General features: G+C 46.0%; 6 protein-coding genes across 17 annotated transcripts in view; 3 read left to right on the forward strand and 3 right to left on the reverse strand.

The window, feature by feature from the left end:
* The first annotated feature begins 286 nt into the window (after positions 1–286).
* On the forward strand, positions 287–1,549 carry LOC6902362 (dTTP/UTP pyrophosphatase). The gene is made up of 4 exons (XM_002133272.3): positions 287–455; positions 516–760; positions 823–969; positions 1,028–1,549. Exons 1-4 carry the CDS (start codon positions 366–368, stop codon positions 1,173–1,175), a joined length of 630 nt encoding a protein of 209 aa, XP_002133308.1. The 5' UTR covers positions 287–365; the 3' UTR covers positions 1,176–1,549.
* A 3-nt stretch (positions 1,550–1,552) lies between these two features.
* Argl (Argininosuccinate lyase) lies at positions 1,553–3,506 on the forward strand. 2 transcript variants are annotated; one of them, XM_001355764.4, is made up of 3 exons: positions 1,553–2,393; positions 2,689–3,089; positions 3,145–3,506. In XM_001355764.4, the coding sequence occupies exons 1-3, from the start codon at positions 1,670–1,672 to the stop codon at positions 3,424–3,426; spliced, it is 1,407 nt and encodes a 468-aa protein (XP_001355800.3). In that variant the 5' UTR covers positions 1,553–1,669; the 3' UTR covers positions 3,427–3,506. The 2 variants fall into 2 exon arrangements, with proteins under 2 accessions (XP_001355800.3, XP_015036947.2); XM_015181461.2 differs by lacking the exons at positions 2,689–3,089; positions 3,145–3,506 and adding an exon at positions 2,454–2,608 and having other exon boundaries at positions 1,639–2,393.
* Positions 3,421–9,552, reverse strand: Tsp29Fb (Tetraspanin 29Fb). Its single transcript, XM_001355765.4, has 5 exons — positions 9,413–9,552; positions 9,149–9,307; positions 4,370–4,558; positions 4,127–4,297; positions 3,421–4,064 (listed from the first exon to the last, which is right to left on the reverse strand). The coding sequence occupies exons 2-5, from the start codon at positions 9,227–9,229 to the stop codon at positions 3,579–3,581; spliced, it is 927 nt and encodes a 308-aa protein (XP_001355801.1). The 5' UTR covers positions 9,230–9,307; positions 9,413–9,552; the 3' UTR covers positions 3,421–3,578.
* LOC6902363 (tubulin glycylase 3B-like) lies at positions 5,449–8,115 on the forward strand. The gene is made up of 2 exons (XM_002133273.3): positions 5,449–6,986; positions 7,047–8,115. Exons 1-2 carry the CDS (start codon positions 5,642–5,644, stop codon positions 7,925–7,927), a joined length of 2,226 nt encoding a protein of 741 aa, XP_002133309.3. The 5' UTR covers positions 5,449–5,641; the 3' UTR covers positions 7,928–8,115.
* A 929-nt stretch (positions 9,553–10,481) lies between the features above and the next one.
* On the reverse strand, positions 10,482–13,656 carry Tsp29Fa (Tetraspanin 29Fa). Of its 2 annotated transcripts, none has more exons than XM_015181464.2 (4): positions 13,556–13,656; positions 11,913–12,003; positions 10,816–11,418; positions 10,482–10,735 (listed from the first exon to the last, which is right to left on the reverse strand). In XM_015181464.2, exons 2-4 carry the CDS (start codon positions 11,979–11,981, stop codon positions 10,661–10,663), a joined length of 747 nt encoding a protein of 248 aa, XP_015036950.2. In that variant the 5' UTR covers positions 11,982–12,003; positions 13,556–13,656; the 3' UTR covers positions 10,482–10,660. The 2 variants fall into 2 exon arrangements, with proteins under 2 accessions (XP_015036950.2, XP_001355802.2); XM_001355766.4 differs by lacking the exon at positions 13,556–13,656 and adding an exon at positions 12,073–12,175.
* Positions 13,657–15,005: 1,349 nt separating this feature from the next.
* The window catches only part of LOC4816227 (serine-rich adhesin for platelets), a 40,609-nt gene continuing 31,338 nt past the window's right edge, over positions 15,006–24,276 (reverse strand). For 3 of the 10 annotated variants that reach the window (XM_033380795.1, XM_033380793.1, XM_033380794.1), the window contains 8 exons: positions 23,346–23,755; positions 21,515–23,223; positions 21,289–21,447; positions 20,214–20,882; positions 19,429–20,072; positions 18,674–19,370; positions 16,450–17,863; positions 15,631–15,734 (listed from right to left, as the gene is read on the reverse strand). In XM_033380795.1, coding sequence (XP_033236686.1) covers positions 16,941–17,863; positions 18,674–19,370; positions 19,429–20,072; positions 20,214–20,882; positions 21,289–21,447; positions 21,515–23,223; positions 23,346–23,755 — 5,211 coding nt within the window. In that variant the 3' untranslated portion in view covers positions 15,631–15,734; positions 16,450–16,940. Of the gene's footprint in view, positions 15,735–16,449; positions 17,864–18,523; positions 18,591–18,673; positions 19,371–19,428; positions 20,073–20,213; positions 20,883–21,288; positions 21,448–21,514; positions 23,224–23,345; positions 23,756–24,276 lie in introns of those variants that run through there. The other 7 variants (XM_033380800.1, XM_001355767.4, XM_033380802.1 and 4 more) reach the window with 7 other exon arrangements.

The raw sequence follows: 24,276 nt of genomic DNA on the forward strand, positions 1-24,276 counted from the left end.
GTTTGCTGCAGCTCAGTGTGTATCTGCAAAAAATACTACAAATACCAGAATTCCCCATGTGGAAACTGGCGCAACAGCTGATTCCCGTTTTAAAGTGTGTTTTGATTTGGTTCGATTTTGATTTCCATCGTATATTACTAGCTAGATAGATCTCTCAGCACTGCCCACATAATTGTATGCGATTAATAAATTAATTTTCTACTTGACTGGTTTATTTTAAATACATGCTTTTATTGAATTTAGACTAAAAAAGATCAAACAAATAAAACGTAAGTGAGCTATCGTTCGTATTATATTGAAACTGGTGCAACAGCTGATTTCCGTTCTAAAGTGTGCTTTAACTTATTCATTTAATTTAATTTGCCATGTTGGCGCCAATTAAGCATTTATTAAGCAACTATCGTGTTGTCCTGGCAAGTGGCTCGCCACGTCGCCAAGAATTGGTTAAAATGCTGGTGAGTATAGTCAGAAAAGCCATTTAAATGCAAATTTTAGCCAACAAAATACTATTCTAGGGTCTCAATGCAGAGCTCTGTCCATCCACATTTGAGGAGAACCTGAATCTGGCCGACTACAAGGAATTCTCCGACTATATAGAAGCTACAGCCCTGGGCAAAGCGGAGGAGGTCTTCACGCGTCTGAGTGCCGAGGGCGACAATAAAAATCTCATTGTTATAGCAGCCGATACAATGGTGACGCTGGGAAAAGAGATATACGGAAAGCCAAAGGATCCCGAGGATGCCGTGCGCATGCTAACCAAGTAGATACCCTGCCGGTAAAGACGTCTCTTAATTCTCAAATTGATGTGTGCTTTCTTTGCAGCCTGTCTGGAACTTGCAATCGAGTGTTCAGCGGCGTTGTGCTCAAACATGCCCAAGGAGTGCGCAAATTTACGGACACGGCAGACGTACATTTCGGCAAGTTGTTGCCAGAGCAGATCCAAAACTATGTGGATTCTGGGGATCCACTGTAAGCCACAAATATACTATATAATGTCGTGAAAAAGCTACAATCTCTATTTATATAGTGACAAAGCTGGAGCTTATGGCGTCCAGGGACCTGGTGGTGCACTAATACACCGCATCGATGGCGACTTTTACTGCGTGATGGGCCTGCCGCTGCATCGTCTTTGCTGTGAACTGAACAAGCTATTTCTGGAGGATCTCTCGTCATAGCCCGAAGCCAACTGTCTTCGGGATCATGCGCCACCACTCACGTCAGAGACTACAAACACGTTCCGGTGATTTTAATCTAAACTCTGATAAGAGTCTATATCTCGCCGTTGGTTTGTTTGCCTATAGCCCAAGTCAATTAAAAATATAAAAAAACAATAGCAGGGAGCCAAAAAGTCAAATGGAAAGAGAGCAGAGGCACAGTGGTTGTAGATCGTCCCCAAAGTCATGCCTAATCAATTTACATTATATAAACTTAATACGTTATAATACAACTCAATTGTTTATAGAAAATACTGACTGAAACCACTGTAGACTGTGAGAGAAACGCAGTGCTTTGACTTTTTCTAATCATTTACAATTTAAAAAACAACACATAAAACTACATGTACTAATTTTAAAGATAAGCGGCTGGAAAATATTGTATTTGTGAGCTGTTCTATTGCTGGATTGGGTTCAGTAGTATTCCATCATTGACGCCAGGCGGATCAGGAATCATGGCAACATCCAAGAACTCATACCAATTGTGGGGCGGACGCTTCAGCGAGAAGCCCAGTGAGGCTTTACAGGCTCTGAATATCAGTCTGCCTTACGACTCGCGTCTCTATGCGGACGATTTAGATGCCAGCAAAGCCTATGCAGAGGCTCTTCAGCGCGCAGGGTACTTAAACACCGCTGAGGCGGACAAGCTGGTGAAAAGTTTGGAGCTGATTCGGTACGATTGGATCGAGCGCACCATCAAGTTCCTGCCCACCGACGAGGATGTGCACACTGTCAACGAGCGGCTGCTGGTGGAGATTACCGGGGAGCTGGGTCAGCGACTGCATACCGGCCGGAGCCGCAACGACCAGGTGGTCACCGACATGAAGCTCTGGCTGCGCAGGGGCATTCGAGAGACCCTCGGTCGCCTGAGTCGCGTTATAGAGTCTGCCGTTAAGCAGGCCGAAGTCCATCTCGGGGTCCTAATGCCCGGCTATACGCATATGCAGCGGGCCCAGCCGGTTCAATTCTCCCACTGGCTACTTTCGCATGCCTTTGCCTTGCGCGAGGACTGCCTCCGTTTGGTGGAGCTGCGTGATCGAGCGAATGTCCTGCCCCTGGGCAGTGGAGCCCTGGCCGGCAATCCTCTTGGTATCGATCGTCTGTGGCTGGCCGAACGCTTGGGCTTCTCTGGCGTCACCGCAAACAGTATGCATGCTGTCGGAGATCGTGATTTTGTGGGTGAGTCCAGATTGTACTTAAACGTTTGAACAAGTCATTTCAAAGTCGTTGATACAATAGTGAATTTGAATCGTTCCAAATGGATCGGTTTCTTATCAGCAGACAGACGTTTAAGAATCGGTCGATTATTTAGACAGGGAATAATGATAAGGAGTTGTTGTACCCGGTATTGGAATAGAGAACATACAACAGTATTATAATCATGAAAATAAGGTGCTTTCTACTGGTCCATTTAAGCATCTGTCCTCCCCCTGTCCCTCAGTTTTAAAGTTCCTTTCACTCTAAATCTTTTAAGTGGACTTCATCTATTGCTGTTCCCTGGTCAGCTTGCACCTGTCGCGTTTTGCAGAGGATCTGATCATCTACAGCACAAAGGAGTTCGATTTCATTCGCCTCCACGATAGCCTCTCCAGCGGCAGCAGCCTGATGCCACAGAAGCGGAATCCGGATAGCTTGGAGCTGATCCGCGGCATCTCCGGAGTGATTAGCTCCAATCTGACTGGCATTATGATGACCATCAAGGGCACACCGTCCACCTACAACAAGGACCTGCAGTTCGATAAGGAATACTGCTTCCAGTCGTTCGATAAGCTAAAACAGGTGCTCGATGTAACTCAGGGTGTTATCCAGACGATGCAAGTGCAGCGGGATACGATGGAGGCGGCCCTCAGTCCGGATATGCTGGCAACGGATTGGGTGAGTAGAACCGTCTCCAATGGTGTTTTAATGCTTATAGACCTCTTTATTGCAGGCGTACTATTTGGTGAAGAAGGGAATTCCCTTCCGACAGGCCCATCATTTCATTGGTCGCGTAGTCTCGCTAGCAGAGCAGCGCGGTGTGGGCATTACCGAGGTGCCGCTGGGTGAACTGCAGAAGATCTGTCCCGCCTTCGGATCGGACATTGCCAGCGTAGCCGATTACGCCAACAATGTGCAGCAGTACGATGTGATTGGGGGCACGGCCACGGCCAGCATCGAGGAGCAGCTGCGTCTCCTTAATAACTTTGTCAAAGACATGCGCAAGCAGTCCTAGAGCACAGGCGCTTTATTTAAACGTGATGTTACGTTTGGCTTTGGTGTTTGGTTAACAAATGAAAAAGATTTACATTGACAGCGTGGTGCGTGGATTATTAATTGAATAGATTAGATTAGTAGATATAGTACTGGTTCGATCGTTGAGGGCTCCTAGTTTACGCTGGGACTCTGGGGTGTGTAGGTGTAGGGCTCGTGGGTGCCCTGTTCGCCGTGGCCCAACTGCTGGTAGCCGGCGACCGCCGAGTTCTGGGGGGGAGCCATCTTTCCGCCGGAGATGAGGACGCCCAGACTCTGCTGGAGCTGCCAGCGCCGAGCTTCGCGGATCGACTTGTTGCGTCGCAGCGTCTTGGCCAGCATGAAGGCGCAGAGCACGCCTAGCAGTTGGACAAAGGCCACTGTAGTCGCACCGGTGGCAATGAGCATGGCGCTCTGCGAAATGATAAAGTTCATCTTGCGGAAGCAGCCGTAGTCGAAGGTGTCCAGGCAGGTCACTTGGCTGGCATCGTTGATGTCCTGGGCCAGACCGCCGCAGCAGGAATTGGGAACCACCACATCGTCAGTGTCCAGGGTCTCGTTCTTGTTGGGGCTGAAGTAATCCTTCCAGTCCTCGGGCTTGTTCACACCGCAGCATTCCAGCTGTTGGGGATGATCTCAGCGATTAGTGATTGATATCGATCTGCACCAGTGCATGGACTCACCCCGGATTGCATAAAGTCCACGCCAGATTCGACATAGGGATCGGTTTCGTAGTTAGCCATCGACTGGTACATGGTCCGCATCAGCATATCCCTCACCTGGGACTGCATCACGAAGGCAGCAATGGCCGCTGACACCTCCAGGATGAACACCAGGAACAGGCAGACACCGTACTGAAAACAAGCACAGGATTATTAGCATTTGGTGGGTGAGTGGCCTACTCCGGCCTAATCCGGCCTACTCACCAGGTTGATGACCATCACACTCTCCTTAACAGCTCCGTAGGCCCCCAAAGCGGCCACGGCAATCAGTATGAATCCTATGGCAATCAGCAGAGCCGGCGGCGATGCAAAGTGTCCATCGATGAAAACGCTAAAGTCGCCGAAGATCGTTTGGATCGTAGTTCCCACCATAATCAGCAGGATGGCCGTCAGCTGGAGGGGAAAGCGTCGTCATGCATTGCATGTTAAATCTAATTTTATGACTTTGCGAGTGCTGGAAATGTGGTGCGGGGCGTGGTACGCAAGGTGACGGCATGTAATAGTAGTAAAGCAAACCATTTCGGATGTCATAACATTGAGGCCAGCTGTTTGGAATTATAGAATTTCACTTATTCCACTATTTCCACTTCCTCATACTTTTAAGCGTCAACTGTGTAAATCGCTGTTCGACAACAAAGTAAACCTGCACTTTTGTACGTCGTTTTTTCGTACCCCCTTTATATTTGCATGTTCTACAAGTTATCTTATCATTTTGCGTTGTAATATTTCAAAACGAACTGAGTTTTCAGCAGAGTGATGCTTTACGATGCTCACTTGAGATTCTATAGACCTGTTGCAATTCATTTGAACTTCTTTCTGTACTTTGTCTTCGTCGATCAGTCTTTTTGTTGCTTATGCTACCCCGTACTTCACCCCCCGCTAAAATTTTTGACATTTTTCATTTTTAAACGCGGAAACACGCATTTGGTGTATGCGGATAAGTGATCGCTTACTCCGCCTACACATAAGCAGATGTGCACATATGTACATACATATGTACATATGTATCTTCACCGTTCTGCCACTTTCATTTTTACACCCAGTCCAAGCTTGCGATTCCAGTTCAGCTCCGCATTTTGGTCCGTGAAAATCGGGTGAAAAATCGATCGGGAAAACGCGAAAAGTTGTTGTGATTCCGAATTACAAATTTGCAAAAATTTTGTTGTTGTTTATATATTTGCTTATAGATGCATTTGGCAATGCTTCGACGCGACTTCTCTCCTCTGCAGACACATGTCAACACCACCAACAAGTGGTCAAACGCTCAAATGTCCGCTCTCCCAATATTTTTTACGTCAACGATTTTTCGTTTGTGAAATTGTTAAAAATTGTTTGGCTCAGCTTCAAAATTCCTTGTTAATTTGCAGCCGGCGGACCAGCTGCTTTGGCAACGAACAAACACCGGACACACCGGATATCAAAGCAGCCACGCTCCACGATTCTCGTCCCATCGTTGCCATCACCACACTGCCCGAAATGACTCCCAAAGACCAGCCTCCCACTCAACGCAGAAGCACCATCAGCATGCCAGCCACGAAACGTCGCAGCTGGTACTACAATCCCGCCTCGAAGATCCGATCGATCATCAAAAACCTGGACGCTGAGCTGGGGCAGCTATGCAGTCAGTGTTCGGTGCCAAATCCGCCGAGTAGCAGCAATATTAACGTCAGCATGCACAACATCACCTCAGGGGCCACCGTTGCCGCTGGAGGATTAGGATCAGAAGCCATCACCCGGCACAAGGGTATGATAAGCAACCAGAATAGCATCAATAAATTACTGGCGCGAGCACAGTCCAAATCGACCTCTGGCCTTACCACAACAATATCTCTGGCATCCGATGCACAGAAGCGTCAGCTGAGGAACGTTTATCGGACGCGGGTCATCAATGCCTATCGAAACCGGAAGATCTTCACGGTGTACGGCAACTATAATACAGTGCGACGGGCCCTCGTGAGTCGGGGCTGGCTGGAGAAGCTGCCGGCTTCGCGGTACGCCGCGCTGCAGTCCATGTCCGAGGATATCCTGCTGGAGAATGCGCGAAGAGGCAACGACCACGAGACGGTGGTCATTTCAAAGATGATCAACCAATTTCCAGCCTTCTTCATTTGGCAGAGTAAGGCTCAGCGCGATCTGTTCGCCGACGTGAGGCCATTCCGCAACCGGGTGAGGCGCAGCCAGTCCCTGGACTTCTCCACCAAGGTGGGTCTGGTCGGGTGCGCCGAGCAGGAGCGTTGGTTTCGCGAGGACGGCGTCTGCGGCATGAGCTATCCGCGCTTCTACCGCCTGGGCGGCAAAAACGAGGAGGAACGCAAAGCCTTCATTGAGGACTACCAGCAGACACAGGCACGCTCCCTGCTTCGCTACATCCTGGAGCATAAGCCCGACGAGCTGATAGACATTGACAATGGCACTATCGCGAGCAGCAACCTGGACTTTGCCCTGACCAAGGTTAAGCGAATGGTCGAACAGGCGCAGCACAAATCCCTCGACGATGCTCGGGTCAAGCCACCCACCGCAGCCGAGTTCGTGGAGAGCCAAACGTTTATGCTGCAGTCGGCTGAGGTCCTAAAGTCGAAGGCCAAGTACCGGGTGACCCAGAATATCATGACGGAGTACGCTCGTCTGGCGACTGAATATCTCGAGCAGATCGAGGCCCTATGTCCCGACTATCGCTGGGATGGCTGCCGCAACCTGTGGATCCTCAAGCCTGGCTATCAGTCGCGAGGAATTGGCATCGTTATACGCAACAGCCTGAATGATATCCTCCAATGGACATCAAACAATCAGAACAAAAAGTACATAGTCCAAAAGTACATAGGTGAGTTTCATTCAATATGTGATATTTATGGTTCCATGGTGCCTTTTCTTGCCTTTATAGAACGCCCATTCCTGGTGTATCGTACAAAGTTCGACATACGCCAGTACATGCTGCTGACAGTCGGGGAATGCAAGGTAACCGTCTGGGTATATCGCGATTGCTATCTGCGTTTCAGCTCCCAAGAGTTCACGATGGACGATCTGCGGGAATCGATTCATCTGACCAACAATTCTGTGCAGAAGCGCTACAAGAACAAGCTGAATCGCGATCCCCGTCTGCCGAAGCACAACATGTGGTCGCTGGAGCAGTTCAAGACCCATCTACGTCATGTGGGTGCCCCGGACGAAACCTGGTCGAAGATCTACAATGGCTTCAAGCAGAATCTAGTGGCCGTGGTGATGGCAAGCCTGGATAAGACCGAACTGGTGAAGAACGCCTTCGAGCTGTATGGCTGTGACTTCATGCTGGACGAGCACTACAATCCCATCTTAATTGAGATCAACGCAACGCCGGATCTGACACCCTCGACGGCGGTTACTGCCAGGATTTGTCCCCATGCCGTCAAGGATTGTATACGCGTGGTGGTGGATCTAGCCAAGAATCCCTCGGCACCCACGGGCCAGTTCGAACGAGCCTTTGAGGTCAACTACACCATCAACAAAAATGCCGATGTCCAGCATCCCCATCCCTTGGAGCTCAACGGCAAGCAGATGACCATCGTCGAGAAGATCCCCTTTCCTATGCTGACAAAAAACAACAATCGGACACGTATGCTCCGAAAAATCCTCCACAATGTGAAGGTCTCTGCGGGTCACAAGCTGACCTCAACCAATCGAAAGAAACGAGCACTACGGTACTCATCAGCAAAGGGATTTCCACTGCCGAAAAGAAAAATGGGAAACAATTGTATTTTTCCAAAGATGCCAAGGCAACAAATTTAAGATAGAGGTAAAAATTAAATATATTAACCATCAACTTAACGGCTGTAGCGTGACTTTAGAGCCTGTCGGATCTATAGAATCGCTGTCTATAAAATGAATTAAGAAGTCAAAACGAAACCCGCAGATCTTAGAGTATTTCTTTTATAAACGAGACTCTAAATAAAGCCGTCGATGATTACCAAAAGAAATACGAACACTAAATATTTAAATAAGAGATAGTAATACTGAAAGATAAAGGCGAAATAGAACATGCAATGAACCAGAAATGGTTGAAAAGATCGAGAAACTTGCCAGCAGGGAATATCATGGAAGCAAGGAAAATGTAATGGCTCAAGGTTGGTCCAGAAGGTAAGAGAGAAAAGAGAGTATTTCTTATTCTTAGTGTAGATCTTTTTCTCTCCCCGTAAATGGGCAACAAAATGATAAAGGAGCTTTGTACCTTTAAAGTATTTATATATTTACATAAATGTACATTTGGACCTCACATGACTTCAGTTAAGCCCCAGTTTTTGTTTGCACCATGCTCTGTGTTTACATTGCTGCGCCTTTGTGCATTCTGGATTATCTCTGACTATAGAGATTTCTCTCGTACCATTAATTACAATTACCAGGTGTCAGTAGAATTTACATTAAATGTCTATAAGCTATAAGATTTCCAGCAAATGTCGTATCAGCTTTACTGCACTTAAATTGTATAAAAACTTATGAACGGAAAGAAAATTTTTGAAAGTTTTCGTTGATTTTGGAACCTTTACTCTGTACCTTATCAGCAGCAAAAATGTCTGCTATTATTATCTAAAGTGGTTTTTGTTGTTGCTCTCTTCTTGGCGATATTTGTTTTAAAATACAAACAAAAGACAAGAAAACCCGAAAAGAGGAGAATTCAGCTTTTGTACTTGACCCGTTTCTCTCTTCTTCTCAACCTCTGAATTCTCTCTTTGTGGCATTTCGAGAGCTCTAGTCTTTGCTCTCATTTTATTCCTATCGACTTACGTAGGCACATAATGAATCACAAAAAAAAACAAGGTATTACACCCACACAAAGAAAAACCAAAAGCTGATAAGCAGGCGGACTCAATGAGTGATAATGATAATGATAATGATAATGAAGGAAGGAGGCGAAATCTAATGAAATCGAATCAAAATGGCGACTCTTGTGATTCATGGATTCATGGAGGGTGCGATTCATTCATGGAAAGTGCGAAGATCCGCAGGACTTACCGCAAACATAAAGCTCACTATGATGAGCATATATTTAGCGCATCGCATGCCACTATTCAGCTGTAACTCGCGATTTGCCATTCTGTTAGCTGTTAGCCTTAGGTGTCTGTCGGTTGGGTTCTTCGGTTGTTGTATACACACTCTCTTTTGCTCGCTCAACTGCAATTTACAATACAAATGTTAATTACAGGCTGTACCCGGTATATAGTATTTTTGTGTTGGCTGTTGATTTTGTGTCACCGCGACACGAGCGGTGCAACGTACTTTAACTTTTGCTAGTCGCACGTGAACTGAGCGGGGGCCCCTAAGTGGGCAAAACGGTAAAACGGAATCGACGGAGTCGTCGGCGAGAGTCCAATTTCGATTGGGGGTCGGTCTCGCTCTCCCACACTCTGTGAAACGTCTGTGGCCTTGCTCTGTCTGTCTCTCTCTTTCTCTTTCTCTCTCTCGCTAGATGAGAGTGCTCTGACGCTCGTTGGGCAGCTTTCCAAGCAGTGCTTATCAGGCCCATAATTGTTCACAGTTTTCCAGTTAGATAAACATTAGCGATAAGATAATGGTTCTTTTGTTTTTGCTTCGAACGCTCGCCTACATATTTCGCAATATTATAACAAGAATAAAAACCTGTAATAGAAGGACTCCAAATCCCTACTAACCAGATGGTTTCCACTGGCTTTGTGCCCCCCTCTCCAATTATCGATGTTTATAGTATTAATTTTCAAGTTCACGGCTCCAAGGCCAATCGAGTATATTATCGATCTGATTTTCATTTTTAAATGAGTCAACCTCTATGTTTTATCGATTTTTTAATCATACTGCACTTCCGAATAGGTGTAAATTATTCATAGGCAAACACAGGTGTGCGCTGGCTCGGATGGGTTTAAAATAGACAATACAAAATAGTTGCGGCTTCCCAGATACCTCTCTAGTGTTGGTCGATATGGAACTTGCTTCATCCGTTTCGCCCAAATGAGTAAAATATCAGGACCACGATGACGACCCAAAACTTGTTTGTATAATAGAGAGATATTGTAACATATTTATATACATACATACATATATACTTGCAATGATTAAGCCGCATAATGTCTCTTTTATGCCTATATAAAGTGCGCATATAGTATTCAAAGCATACATATACACACATAAGTACAAACCTATGTACCTGCACTCCTCTAAAAGATTTAGAGTTGTTGTAGACTGCATTTTCAAATCGATTTGATATACCTTTATAACATATTAGATTAGATTAGATTCCTCGAATCCGCTCAATATCAAGTAGGCCGAAAAGTTAAAGAAATTATAGGATAGAGAGTCCATATACTGCCATCCGAATGTGTGTAAGAGCTATATTTTATTTACCAATATTCATATGGTATACACATACAATAAACATATATATTTGTAGCTGATGGAAAATGCCAAAGTATTGACTTAAATATAAATTGCTAGGCATCGGCTCGACTCCTCAGGCATTTGTTCCGCAACTCTTAGAGTTGATGCTTGGTCCCTCTAGATGAAGCCCGTAATGCCGTTCCGGATTTTGATCTCACGTGCAATATAGCAGGCAAAGATCACACCGAAGAACTGAGGGCCGTTCGAAAAAAGAAACAAGAACGAAATGAGGATTAGCTGGAGAGGATGTATTAGATGTTTGATCAATTCACCTGAAGGACGGCAATGACAACGCCAGCTGCACCCAGGCTGACCGCATGCGAGGCAATATAATTGGAGAACCCGTCCAGACAACCGTTGGTGTGCCGCACACCTTCACTCGTAAAGTTGTTAAAGCAGGAGAAGGTGCCAGCTGCGCCCACGGGAATCGTGCAGCACGAGATCGGCAGGGAGGCGTTCGGGTAGGTTACAGCCCAGTCTTTGTAGTCGGACACACCGCAACAGTTGAAATCGTGCTGGACATCGTCCCACAGGGCAGTAGTTGGGCTCTGGGTGAAGGTATTGTAATCCTTCAGCGATTCCGTCAGCGATGTCTTTATCAAGGAGCTGGCATCATTGCGCAGAACATAGCCACTGATGCCGGCGGACAGCTCCAGGATGAAGATGATGGCCAGCATGATCGAGAAGCTTAGTACCAGGCAGTAGTTCTCCTTAAGGGCACCCCAGCAGCCGAAGAACGTGATCACAATGATAAAGGCACCGATCACAATGAGGAATGTCGGGATCGAAAAGAACTTGCCGGCCAAGAATAGCTCATAGCCAGTGTAAACGGCTCCGACGCCGGCTCCAACGGCTATAAGGATAATGCCCGTGATCTGCAAAAAAATAACAAATCATTTGAAATCTTAACTTTGGTAGTCTATTTTGACAGTTTTCCTATATCTTAAGAGATAAGATATTTGTGAATTCCATAGCTGGGACATATTTTTCTTATCGATGGCTTAACGCATCAATTTCTTAAAGTGTCGAGAGTTTTCGGAGGAAAAAATTTAAAATATAATATGATATCATCTGTATCTATTAATATCTACATATATGGATAGGTATGGGTAATATAGAAGGTTGCTCAATTATTAAAAACGTTCATATCTATTGATTATATCAAATGGGTATTTCTGTCTTTACATTGTTTAACACGCAAATAAATGGATGCAACTCATACGTGATTCCCCCGTATTTTATTTGTACATGGTAGAATCACTTTGTCGATCTAATCTCCACCAACACCGACCAGTTGGAAGTATATCAACCGACCTATGGCTGGAGCTAAGCTGTGACTCATCCAATCTTAAAGAATTCGTTTACTTACCAGAAAGATCAAGTTAAATCCAAAAAGCGTGTACTTGACCGCATTTGCGCTGCCCGTTAGAATCGACATGGTGACGCTTTCGGTTTAGAATCTGTGAAAATGAAATACAATCATTCGAATTAGACGAGTTCTCATAGAGAAAGGGAAGAGTTTAACTAACTGATTGGGCGGCTAGAAAGTTAAACACACAACCGACGCGAATTGATTTCAGAAGTTTAATGAAATACGCTGCAGGTGAACCAAAGACACCCTCTACGGCACTGTATACTGGCTCGTTTCTAATCAAACTATATACATATGTATATGTATATAAAAAATTTTTGCGTTGTCTTATCGGCAAATGATATGGTAAAATGCTTTTGTTTGAAGCCAGATGTGGTCAAAGCCCCTGTATGTATGCCTGTATGTAGTAGTACTGCTGGATGTTGTTGGTGTTGCTGAGACCGCCATTTGAGACAAGATAAATGAAAATTTTGGTAAGCGATAAGATAAGAGCACGCCAAAAAAAAATATATATATAAATTTATTTTATACCATAAACGATATATAAATATTTCGAATTTGATGAATTTAAGGGTATACATTCTCTAGAAAAGGTAACGCTACATTTTCAAGGGGTAGCCAGTCGAAGTACTGCTGGTCAACAACAAATCAAATCAAATTTTCAATCAATGCCATGCTAGTGCTGGATTATTTATATTTTATTAGATGGATTCACTACCGCCCCTTTTCTATTTACTATTGGCAAAAAAAATCAATATAAGAGTGGCTCTTCAATTATAAATGTATTTCAAGAACTTTTGTGGAAAGTTTTGGTTCATAAAGATTCGATTTTCAATATCTAGGTTATTTATTATCTTAGCTTTTTGTTTGGTATCCAATAATCTACTCTTTTAGAAATATGTACATATAAATCTTTTAACTTATTTATGAAATTTATTTGATCAAATTATGACAGACTATATTTTCAGCTTCATCATGTAACACATTTGGCTTTTGTTTTGGTTTATGTCTAAAAGTGCTTGAAATCTATAAATAGTTTAAAAACTTCTTTCTTATCTCCGATTTGTGCATAATTAGACTGCTATTCCGTGACAGATATTAATATGATGTCAAAACTGTTAAACAAATTAAATAGTACGCACGGGTGAACAGTAAGAAAACAGGAACTTTTGGACACATGGGGTTTTCGTTCTTTGACCCTTTTAAAAAAACAAAAACCGACTCTTCTGACTCATTTTAACAGGGTCTTCTTTAATTTAACAAAATCAGACCAGAAAAATCGTATTGCATACTGAAATATTGCAGACCCAAATAAACTTAACGATTTGGAATTTGATAATCAATCAGCCTTTAGATAGGAAACCTAAATAGTTGTAGGTTTATCGTCTTATCAGATGGATGACTCATTCGAGTGTCATAACACCTGGGGGCTAGAACCGTTTCGCACTTGAATTTTGTGTTTCTAGCTAGACACTGCTGTAAGCATAATTACGTATATGTGTCATTTTTTAAGATACATTATAGATACATTATTAACTGAACTGAACTGTTTTCCCTTATCGATGCCCTCGCAGACAGTGAATGCAGTTGGCACTTGACTCGGTTTCTCGGTTCGTTTATTTATGCATCGTTCTACTCACGGCACAGCAGGTGGAGTGGACAATTCTTATTTGACGTGACGACGGTTGAACAACAACTGAGAGCTGTCTACCATTGACGTTCGCCGGTGCTCACGTTATAGGATTATCAATGTGAACACACACACGCATACACACATCGTCGTTTTCCCCCTATGTACTACGTATGTACATATGACCGTTGTGGTATGGGTGACTTTAGTGATAAAAAAATAACATGTAGAATACAATACTGGACTGAAAAGCTGCGAAAAAGCTTTTTCAACAGTTAGCACGCTTCGGAACGTAATGGACTGGGTGGGCGGAATGGCCAGTGGCGGAGGCAATGGCATCATTGGCCTTGCAATGATTGCATCGTTGGTGGCAACAATGTCATCTATGCCATCCCAATGGAAGGCTGTGTTTAGATGTACTATGATGTACTGTTTTTGGCACTAGTGATCCCTGGTTCCGTGTTCTATGTTCTCGGCGGTGGCGCTGGAGATGGAGGCAATGCTAATTATCATTACGTCAGTAGTACGAATGCCATGGGCGATGTCACGCCCACGTTCAGTAATGTCAGAAACTCTATGCTCAATAGGCCGGAGCAAACAAGATGCGTAAGTGAATTGGTATATAAATGTGAATATACATATTTTAAAACTAGTTTTCCTCCACAGCGGACTTCTTTACTAGTAGTTCCACGAAGTGAGCCTTAACTTCTTAAGTCAGGAAGGATCAGGAAAAAGGATTCAAAAAACGCATTCTGTGGCACACGCGGCGACACGCCTTGGAAATAGGAAATTATTTGTAAAATATTAAGCATATAAATACAGTATAAAGTATTCATAAAACAAGGATCAGGCTAATCCTTGATAAAGACCTGGGATATCCTTTTTGCGGGCTCCAAACGGTTGACAAGAATCTTCCGATTACAATAAGATATACCACGTAAAACATAATTTCCACAAGAAAAAGTTTTCAATGCTATATCTCGGCTTTATAGGGCCAGATCGGCAAAGGACCTACTTTGATACTTTGATTGCAATCCTTAAAGTTGCTTGCTGCTGATTTCTGTTTGACTGGTCTCAACACAACTGAAAATAGTTGTTATATTTTTCTACACGGTTTTGAGCGCCACTAAATTTGAAATACGATGGCTTCCTGATATCGGAAAAAAATCCTTGATCAGATGGAGTCTCATAGACCTAGAGTCCAGTATATTTTTTCTAGACGGGTATATCTTGTTTTCGCCGTTATTTGTGAGCCGACCTGGGCGTGCAAGGGCTTCCTGCATCTCTTATAAGATGGAGTCCACAAAAAGGATCAAGGATATTGTTGACAGTCATTCATATTTAGTTTTCTCCGCCCTTTATGGTTCGTTTGGCGTCAGTGACAATAGGGATATTGCCTTTCTATCGGGATGGAATGAATACCCCAATCTCCAATCAGATAAATAGAAAAAACAACTCAATTATTGTGCAATATATTCAGTTTATGCATGAGTATAATCGAAATATATTTGTATTTATTTTTATTCACTTTTTCTTGTCGTACACTAAATGCTATCGAAGAATATATATGAGTATCATTTGTTATTTTAAGTGTTTAGTTTTTCATTTTGGGAAATGCTGGCATAATTTTAATACTTGAATTTCGAGTGCAATGCCAAAGCGCGTTTGTGGGGTTGTGGGGTGCAGGTGAAAAATGTATGGAAATGCGAACAGGAACTGTAACTGGATCGGGAACATTTTCAAGGTCACATTTTGTCCAATCGAACATATTAATCAATCAGTTAGTGGGGCGTATTTGTATTTTGTCAATCGCGAGTAATTTGTTTGAAATTTTGTTCACAATGCCAGAAAATTTCAAAAATTACCAAAAACAAATAAAGTCTCATCGAATTAGGGTTGTCGTTCAGGGGTTAGTATTACTCGTAAGTATTAAATATTTTATGTGTATGCGTGATTTAAATTAATCAATTATTTCTTGTTTTAGTAGTTCGTTGCTTCGTTGGAGCTCCCATTATTTCCTATCTTTGCCATGTCGATCCCGCTGATGTCTGGAGGCCGCAATGGTCGTCGTTGTGAGGCTATGCACATGATGGGGCTGATCCCGATGGCCATGCCCAGATGATCCATGATGCTTGCTGCTGCTGCTCTGCTGATGATGGTGGTGTCCATTCAGTGTGCTTTTACCGTGTCTAAAGGGAGCATACACAAAAATTAGTTTGATTAGTTGTTGCATATTTGATAGAGTTAAGACTGTATTTTTAATAGTTTTTCTACTGTTCTTAGGAGATAGTATTTCCCAAATGCTACTTCAACTACGTAGTTCCAGGTTGCTAAGGAGAAATAGAACAGAGCAAGGCTTGATGTTGATGTTGATTTCGTATTCTATAGAGTTCCAATATCATTGATGATTTCTTTTGTGGTTTCTTTTCTTGTTTCCAGCAACATGTTCATAGTCAGTTTTTAGATTTGATTACTACTGATACGATACGATACGATAGAGGGGACGAGTGCATGAGTGGATAGTCAGATAGAGTTAGGATTGGATATTAATATACGTAGGGTTTTTAATGGTTCACAAACATGCAATTCGTTGGATAGAAACAGCACCCAGTCGAAGGTTAAACAGTTTACCAATTAATTACGAAAAATACGACTATTTGGTTATCCGAAAGAAGTATCAGTTAAAGGTTAGCAGAACTTGGTAAGGTTTACTGGGGAGACAAAAACTAAATATATCACAGAGAGTAGGATATTTTAGAGGGAAGTTAATACTAATTCCAAACATTCCATGCAATACTTTAGTTCCTACTACTATAACACCAATACATTCTCCATAGGTTCAACCCAACATGCCATACTTGGGGGTTAAAAAAGAGAACAAAATTTTGAAAAATAAACGCTTACGCTGTGAAAAGTAAAAACAGAACCAGATGGAACAACGAATCCAACAAATGGATTCATTGGCCCTGCCCTTTTTGTGCGTGTGTGCTTTGGCCGGGTTGGGTTTTTGGATTTCATTTGTTTTGTTTTGATTTTGTTTGATTTGTGTGCGCTCCAAAAAATCAATATTCAAAAAATTAGCAACGAAAATCTCTCACAGATCAGATCAGTAGTTTTGCTTGGTTTTCGTTTTGTTTTTAGTATTAGTAAGGGAACACAGTGGAGGGGCTGGGATTAGGATCATGTTTATCATTGTGGGTGGGAAGGAAGTGTGGGATATTCAGACATTTATCAAACATTTTCGTGCATTGGGATTATTTAAATGTGACTTGTGTGACGAGATCGAGATCCTTGCATCCGATACAATATTTTCTTATGTATATTTGGTTTCATTTCTCTACGAGTGTGTGCTGTGCTGTACTGTGTGTCTATGGAGCGTGTGCCTCCAGCACTGACTATGAACATGTGCAGATGCCGAAGGGCTGGTGGGTGGAGACACTGCTGCGCACCTGCCGCATTCTCAGACGCTTTGGCCAGCCGCCCAGCCGACCCGGACCCCGAGTAGCCGCACCCGCACCAGTACCGGCCGTACCGCCAAAGAGTTGGGCATGGTCATTGCTGAGATTGTTCTGATACGGACGGAGTTTTGGCAGCTTTTGACTAGCACTGGCACTGGCACCGCCGGCTGCCGTGTACAGCAAATAGTTGTCATAGACGTGGCTAACACTAGAGTTCCGCTTGGCCGGCAGATACGGCAGAAAGGCGAAACTTGAGCTGGTCGACTGGGTGGCCTTCAGCGATGGCTTCTTCATGCCATGCCGCGCTATGCTGCGACACCTGAGCGTCGACTGATTGGAGTAGCTGGGCGGAATCATCTCCAGCTTGGTGCGGTACTCATAGGAGGCGGTGGGCTGTACGGGCACTGGTATCAAAGATCTTTTACGCTTGCGACGCGGCGGTGGCAGTGGTACCATCGGACTCGCATTCGATATCTCCTCAATGCTGGCATAATCTCCATTTGCATCTGCATCTGTATCTGCATTGATTTCGTTGGCCTCAGCTTCCGATTCCTCCCCGGATTTTGTATGGGCTAAATTCGTTACGTATACGTACGTCAGTTCGTTGTGCGTGGATGGTGTTGTAGCTGTGGTGTTGTTGGTGCTCGTGCTGGTGGTTGTAGTTGTAGTTGTGGTGATGGCTGATGGCTTATGCGTTGTAGATTTTGATGATTTTGCTGCTGCTGAAGTGGACTTTTTGTGTGCGATCGTTGTTTCATGACTGCTGCGACTTGATCTCGTCTTACTTGGTCTGCTACTCTCCCGCGTCCCGGCTGCCTGAGCCGCTTGCTCGCTACTGGGCCTAGAGCGACTGGAGTGACCTGCAGAAGGAGTAAGAAATATATTAGCCTTTGTTGGATGAATATACTGGCAGTAACAAGACCGTTAACTGGTTTAGATTCAAGTACAGGTGTAAAACGGTGATGGGGGAGATTGTGTACATCTTTCAGATAGTGAAACTGTTATTGGATTGCCTTATTAGATCTCTCAAAGAAAATTGGAATTGAATTTTCATTAAATTTAACAATCTATGGTGCCTGCTGTGACAATTGAAATAAGCTGGATAGAGAAATCCATTTAATAACTAACTAAACTAACTAAACTTAGCAAGACTGTTAACTGTTTTAGCCTAACTGTGAGTGTGGTGTGTGAATACTTGTGCTGTGTAAAGGGAATCAAAATTAATAGTTTTTGGATATTTTTCATAGCTCAATTATCAATTTCATTCCCTGATATTTTGTATATAACTTGTGCCTAGGCAGATCTGAACAATTTAAATTGCTAAACCCCTAATCCACTGGGGCATTCACCGAGCGATAATTATCGGTTATAATCGAACGAATATCATTCGCCAATGTGCTGCTAATGGAACTGTGGTATTAGATATTTTTTCTTGGGTCTGTTATTTGTGTACATGTGTGCGCTGTTTAGTTTGGTTTAACTAATCTGATCTGATCCGATCTATAACTCATCTATCGAACCTATAACGTTTGCTCATCCTCTGGGGCTGTGTGGCACCCATAATAAGCAAGCCCAAAACGAGTAATTCTGCAAGAGATAAGCAATTCATCTTTTTTCTTTCGAGTCGATTCTCTGTGGAATAGTCCTTTCTAGTCCCTGAGATCACTTACCCCGAGAACGTGTCAGCTCTTCGCGATGCTTCTCGCTGCCCCGGGAGCGTTCTCTATCCCGTTCTCGTTCCCGTTCGCGTAGGGCACTCTGACGCGATCGACTCTCATCGCTGACACGTGAGGATCGTAGCAGACGACTTCCCGAGCTGTGCTTGCTCTCGCTGGAGTGTTCCACCTCTCGATGACGGTGAGAGCTGTGATGGGAGCTACGCTTCGGCTCCAACGAGGAAGTGGCAACCGCAGCATGGGCTGTGGCGCTTGAGCTCGATCTGGGCTTGCTGGCGTGAGTGTGCCGGCTGGATCGATGCTCGAGATGCTCGTGACGCGACTTCTCGCGTTTTGGGGTGCGCATGCGCAGACGCTCGGCCCGGTGCTTGGAGGCCTGGTCGTCCGAGGAGCCGGCGCCTTGCGTGTTCGACTCACGGGAGCTGGATCGGGAACGGTCACGGGGACAGCACTCGATGGACGATTGGGAGGAGCTGCGTGCCCGTGTGGGCGTGGGCGAGGGCGTGGACTGTCGTGAATTGCGACGCGCTTCCGAGGCGAAGGTGCCACGAGCCACACTCAGCGATTGGCGGTCCCCATTGTGGACCTTGTTGACCTTCTCGTCGATGGTTTCCAGGGGTTTTCCACTGCGACGCTGCAGTGAGCACGATCGTCGTCGCTGATCCTTGATGGCCGCTTCATCAGATAGAGCCTGAAGAATTATGGATAAATTAGAAGTTTGTTTCATTTTTGAAATCATCCGAACATACCTTCAAAGTTTGATCAGCGTTACGGGTCATTTCGCTCAGGATCTGTGCATCCCTTTGCAGGTCTGTCTTCCGCTCGTAGCTGCCGGGGGATCGGGATCGCGAAGGCGAAGGCGAGGGCGACTTCACCCGGAATGTTGTGGTCAACTCGTTGGCAATGTTCTCATAACAGTGCTCATCATCATCATCATCGTCGTCGTCTTCGTAGTCGTTGTCCTGTGGACTGTGCCTTAGCAGGTCTGGTCGATCGTTGAGCAACTGCCACTTGGTGGTCGTCGTTGTGGGTGCCACCTCATCCGAGTGGCTCAATTTGCTGCGCGAAGGCAGCGTTCTTCTGGGATTCGTACAGGGCGAGGCAAGTTTCGTTTGCTGCTGCTTCTGCTGCTGCTGTTGCTGGACTCCAAAGTAGGAGAGTTCATGTTCGCGGAGTTTGCGTGCACCCCGCGCCTCCTTGACAATCTTTAGGGACTCGCTACCGGACTCGTCTCCAGGTGTCTCCACAGACGTTGGCTGCGGCTGAATGAAGAGGGTACGCGGCTTGGCCACTGGAATGAACTGGCCAATGCGCAGAGTGGGAGGCGTGGCCTTGGGCTTCTCCACACGCGGCGAATGGAGGGCTATGTTCATAACATTCGATTTGGGTAGATCTGGAACGAAGAGAGTGAGAAATGGTGATGAGACGATGGCCGACTGCTCTCCCTGCAGATCCCATGGTGCCTGATCCCTAAAATGAACTCCTCTAACCATCTACCCCCCTCCCCCTCTGGAATGGATCAACCTGATGTTACCTGCTCGCTGCAGCATCTGATCTTGTGCCTCAATCTTCCAGATGGTGCGCTTCGCCTTCAAGCGGCTCCAGCTGCTCGAGTACTCGCTTCCCTTGAACACATCCGCCTGCTGATGATGATGCATTGCTGATGGCTCCGGGGAGGAGCTGGCCTGGGTGCCGCCGCCGCTGTCGCTGTTGTTGTTGTCGCGAAAGTATCGCTTCACTTCCTCATCGGCACTGTCCTCGTCCTGCTCGGCGGCATCGTACAGCCGCCGGAGCTGGGTCAACTGCTGGCTCACGGGTATCTGAGTATTGCCTAGCAGCTTGAGACGCGGCGGCGCCAACGGTGTGCGAGGCAACGAATCGTACAGTGCACTGCCAAAGAGATCGCTGCTCGTTATGGAGGTGGTCGAAGTGCGGCGCGAGGATGACGTCTCCTCCTGGTAGCTGTGGGAGCGCAGCATCGGCGTGGGTACTACAATGGAGGGCTGGATCAGGGCGGACTCGATCGAGGCAATGCTCAGGCGTCGCATTGCCTCATCGAACTCGCTGGCCGATCGCATGGTCTTCATGATGAGCGACGTGGACTTAAGGCCCTCATCCAGGATGCGCTGATGATGGCGCAGGTCCTCCAGCAATAACTCCTGGGCACTGGGACGACGATGGAGTGGAGAATAATGGTGTGTGCCTGTATGGGAAATGTGCGGAAAGTGTTTTGTTGGTGTGGTTGGTATTTGGTTGGTGTTTTATTATTGAATGAAGATCGAGAGAAACGGTTGCTCCGCGACTAGATTGGTTATTCAGTTTTTTATTTTGGGTTAGAAATTGAGATTAAGTGTAGCATTAGATGGAGGAGTAGAGAAGCAGCATTACGAGAGTGGAGGACACACATGCATTACGAGAGCGATTACGAGTTCAATTCAAAGAGAGAGCAGAGAGCAGAGAGTTCGAGGAGAGGAGTGGAGTGGAGTCCATTGCTAAATCCCAGAAATAAACTAACCAACAAAATATTTGCTAGACAAATCTACAACACAATCTACAGGCAAACCAACTAGATAAAGAACTACCCGACTATGAGTATTTCAAATACCAACCTGATTCTGGCCACTCATCCGTGCCCAGGCTCACATTGATCTTCGTCGAGTATCCATTGCCTGCGGGCGAGGGTTGCTTCTGGTTTTGTTGTCGCTGTTCCACAATCCGTATGCGTTCGGCCACCGATTTAACTGATATAGGAGAGTCACTAGTGATTCCTGGGGGTACAAATATACATAAAAGAAATCAATTATACATACATTTCAATTTTTGAAAGACTCTTACCACTATCCCTGCCTGAGGGACTCTCCCGTTCCCCCTTCATTGCCGGGACACTCCACAGGACATCGGCACTCTCGATATTCTCCCCCAGATGATAGGGTTTCGGCTTCACCGGCTTGTTCTTGAGTATCCCCCGAATGTTGGACAGCTCATCCGTTTCATTGTCTGTCGTATCCACGCCACTGGTCGAGGTGTAGCTGTTCCGCGACGTCGACTCCGTCAGACTGAAGCGTGGCTCTAGAACTGGTTTGGCCAATGTCGTGACTGTCACCTGGGATGATGTTGCTGTCGATGTCGATGTGGGCTGGCTAACCACCTCCGGGGGATCCATCAGAGTGGCTCTGTATGCCACTGTGCTGGTGGCTATCGTCTTACGTCGCTGTGGATCATCCCCAAAGTGGGTCACATTGTCGTGGCTTGTGCTGCTCGAGGTGCTGCTGCTACTGCTGCTGTTGGTCCCGGCACTGGCTGATTTCACGAGACTCTGAAGCGGTCCGCTGGCGGTGGTGCGTCGTCGTCGGCGAAAGTTATTCGTGGGCGGCGGCTTGCCATCTGTCTCGACAATGTTCACCCGGCCCGATTCGGCGGCAAAGTGTACCTCTGTCTTGCAGAATTCCACTCGCTTCTGGGCACTACTCCGCTGAAGGTGACTGCTGCTATTAGTGGTGCTGGTGCTGGTGGTAGCTACAGTCCCGCCATTCACATGCACCTGCGATGTCTTGCGAATGTCGCGCCAGGTCTCTTCCACGGCGATGGAGTGCCGTTTGCTCAGCTCCCCCTCGTTGGCAGGACTGGCAGGGGGCTTGGGCAGGCGTCCAAAGTGTATAATAGTGCCTCCACCATTGTTCAGATGAGCTGTTGCTGCTGCCGCGGCTGCGGTGCGCTCTCGTTCCCTCTCCGTGGGCGACCAATTGCCCAGCTGCTCGCCCGAGCGTCCCAGTCCACTGTCCGTGGAGGCATCCACCCGAAAGATACTCTTATCCTCCGGTGGCGACATCTTCTCAAAGCCGTAGGACTTTCGACGCAAATGCCATTCACTGGAGCTGGTGTCCTTCTGACGTTGGCGCGACTCCAGACTGTGGGTGTTGTGGACGGGTCGGAAGGCGGAGGGTGCAGGAAGTGGGGCAGCCACTTGCACGGGAACGTGCAACTCCTCGGATTGTTCCCTGAGCTTGGGTCTGGCCTGGTGATATGCGAGGAAGTCTTCCTTGTACAAGCTCTCGTCGGAGAGTTTCTTCAGCTTGCCGCGTATTTCCTGCAGGGATTCGGCCGTGAGGAAAGTGTTCCTCTTGGCCACCGTCGGCTTGGTCGTTTGTTGTGGGTTGTTCAAAATGGTGTCGAGGGCGGCCAGATCCACGTGATTGTTCCGCATGGCCGTGTTCAGGCGGCGACCGTTCTCCAGCTCCGCTCGCATGCGGGCCACACTCACAGAATTGCTGGGCAAGTCAAGGGGACGGGGCCGTGTGATGGTGGACGTCTTCGTGGCTGTCTTGTAATGATCCTGCGACTGAAAGGAGCGACGCAGCTTGCTAACGCGTCGCCACTCGCCTGGCTCCTGTTCCTGCTCCTCGTTCCGCTCCCAATCGTTGCTGAGATCATCCGTGGATATGGAGCGTGATCGCTGGAGTCCCAGTCCTGTGCCGATGGATGCCAAGGGTGGTGCGTAGACCGACTGGGACACCTGCTGGCGACGCTGATGCCGTGCACTGAGCCTGCCGAAAAAATAAAAGGTACGAGTAATGTGTGTGCTTGGGATCGGAGAGCCATTCAGATAATGCCATGAAATTTGAGTTTTCGAAAGATTCAATTCTGCTGCTGCTGCTCACTCACTCACCGCAAATCATCGTCGTTGGCAGCGTCATCGTTATAATGCCGGAAACTTTCCAAATCACGACGAAGTCGCGTTGGCGTACTACCAACAACAACAGCTACGTCAGCATCAGATCCAGCTCCAGCTCCAGTACCAGGCTGCGGCTGAGCTTGGGATACACCCACGCGACTGCTGCTGCTGCTGGCTGGTGGCTGGCCATATAAGTCGGCCTGCTGCTGCTGCTGCTTGGCCCATGCGGACGACAACGACAACGACGGTGTGGATGTGGATGTGGTGGATGATGATGATTCTGGTCCAACAATTGCATGTAGGCTTATTTTGCCCGCACTTCTGTGGGTGTTGCCCGCTGTGGCTGTTGCAGTTGTTAAATTTGAATTGTTGCTGCTTTGGCTGGAAATACTCGAACTGCTTTTCTGTAAATGGACAGAAACAACAACAACAAAAAAACACAGGTTAAAAAAGTAAAAATATAAAAATAAAATAATATAAAATCACATCACAAAGAAGAGCTGAGCGCATTATAGCGCTTGCTCGAGTGCGGGTGTCTCTTGTTCTGGTTATACATATTTATTATTGCTGTTGCTGTAATTGTTACGGGTATACTCTCGGAGGAGTGGAGCGAGATTGGGACTGGGACTGGGAGTGAGAGTGGGTGCATTGTTTGGCAGGAACTGCTTAAGGAAGTGCTTAGCAGTTAACTCGCAATCGGTCTGTAATTTAAGCCATGGCAAAATGAGTTTCCGCATTGAAAGAATATGATATTTTGTTATAAAAATTAACGATGATTGTTATGGAATGCATGTCATAGCATTCAATAATATACAATGTCCAAAAGTTGCAATGAGTGTTTAGAAATCCCGAAAAGCTGATCCTGATAGCCCTGAATTGTTGAGCCGCATGCACGATTCATATTAGATCCGCTAGAAGATCTTTG

This window comes from Drosophila pseudoobscura, chromosome 4 (genome assembly GCF_009870125.1).
Source record: "Drosophila pseudoobscura strain MV-25-SWS-2005 chromosome 4, UCI_Dpse_MV25, whole genome shotgun sequence".
Classification (NCBI taxonomy): domain Eukaryota; kingdom Metazoa; phylum Arthropoda; class Insecta; order Diptera; family Drosophilidae; genus Drosophila; species Drosophila pseudoobscura.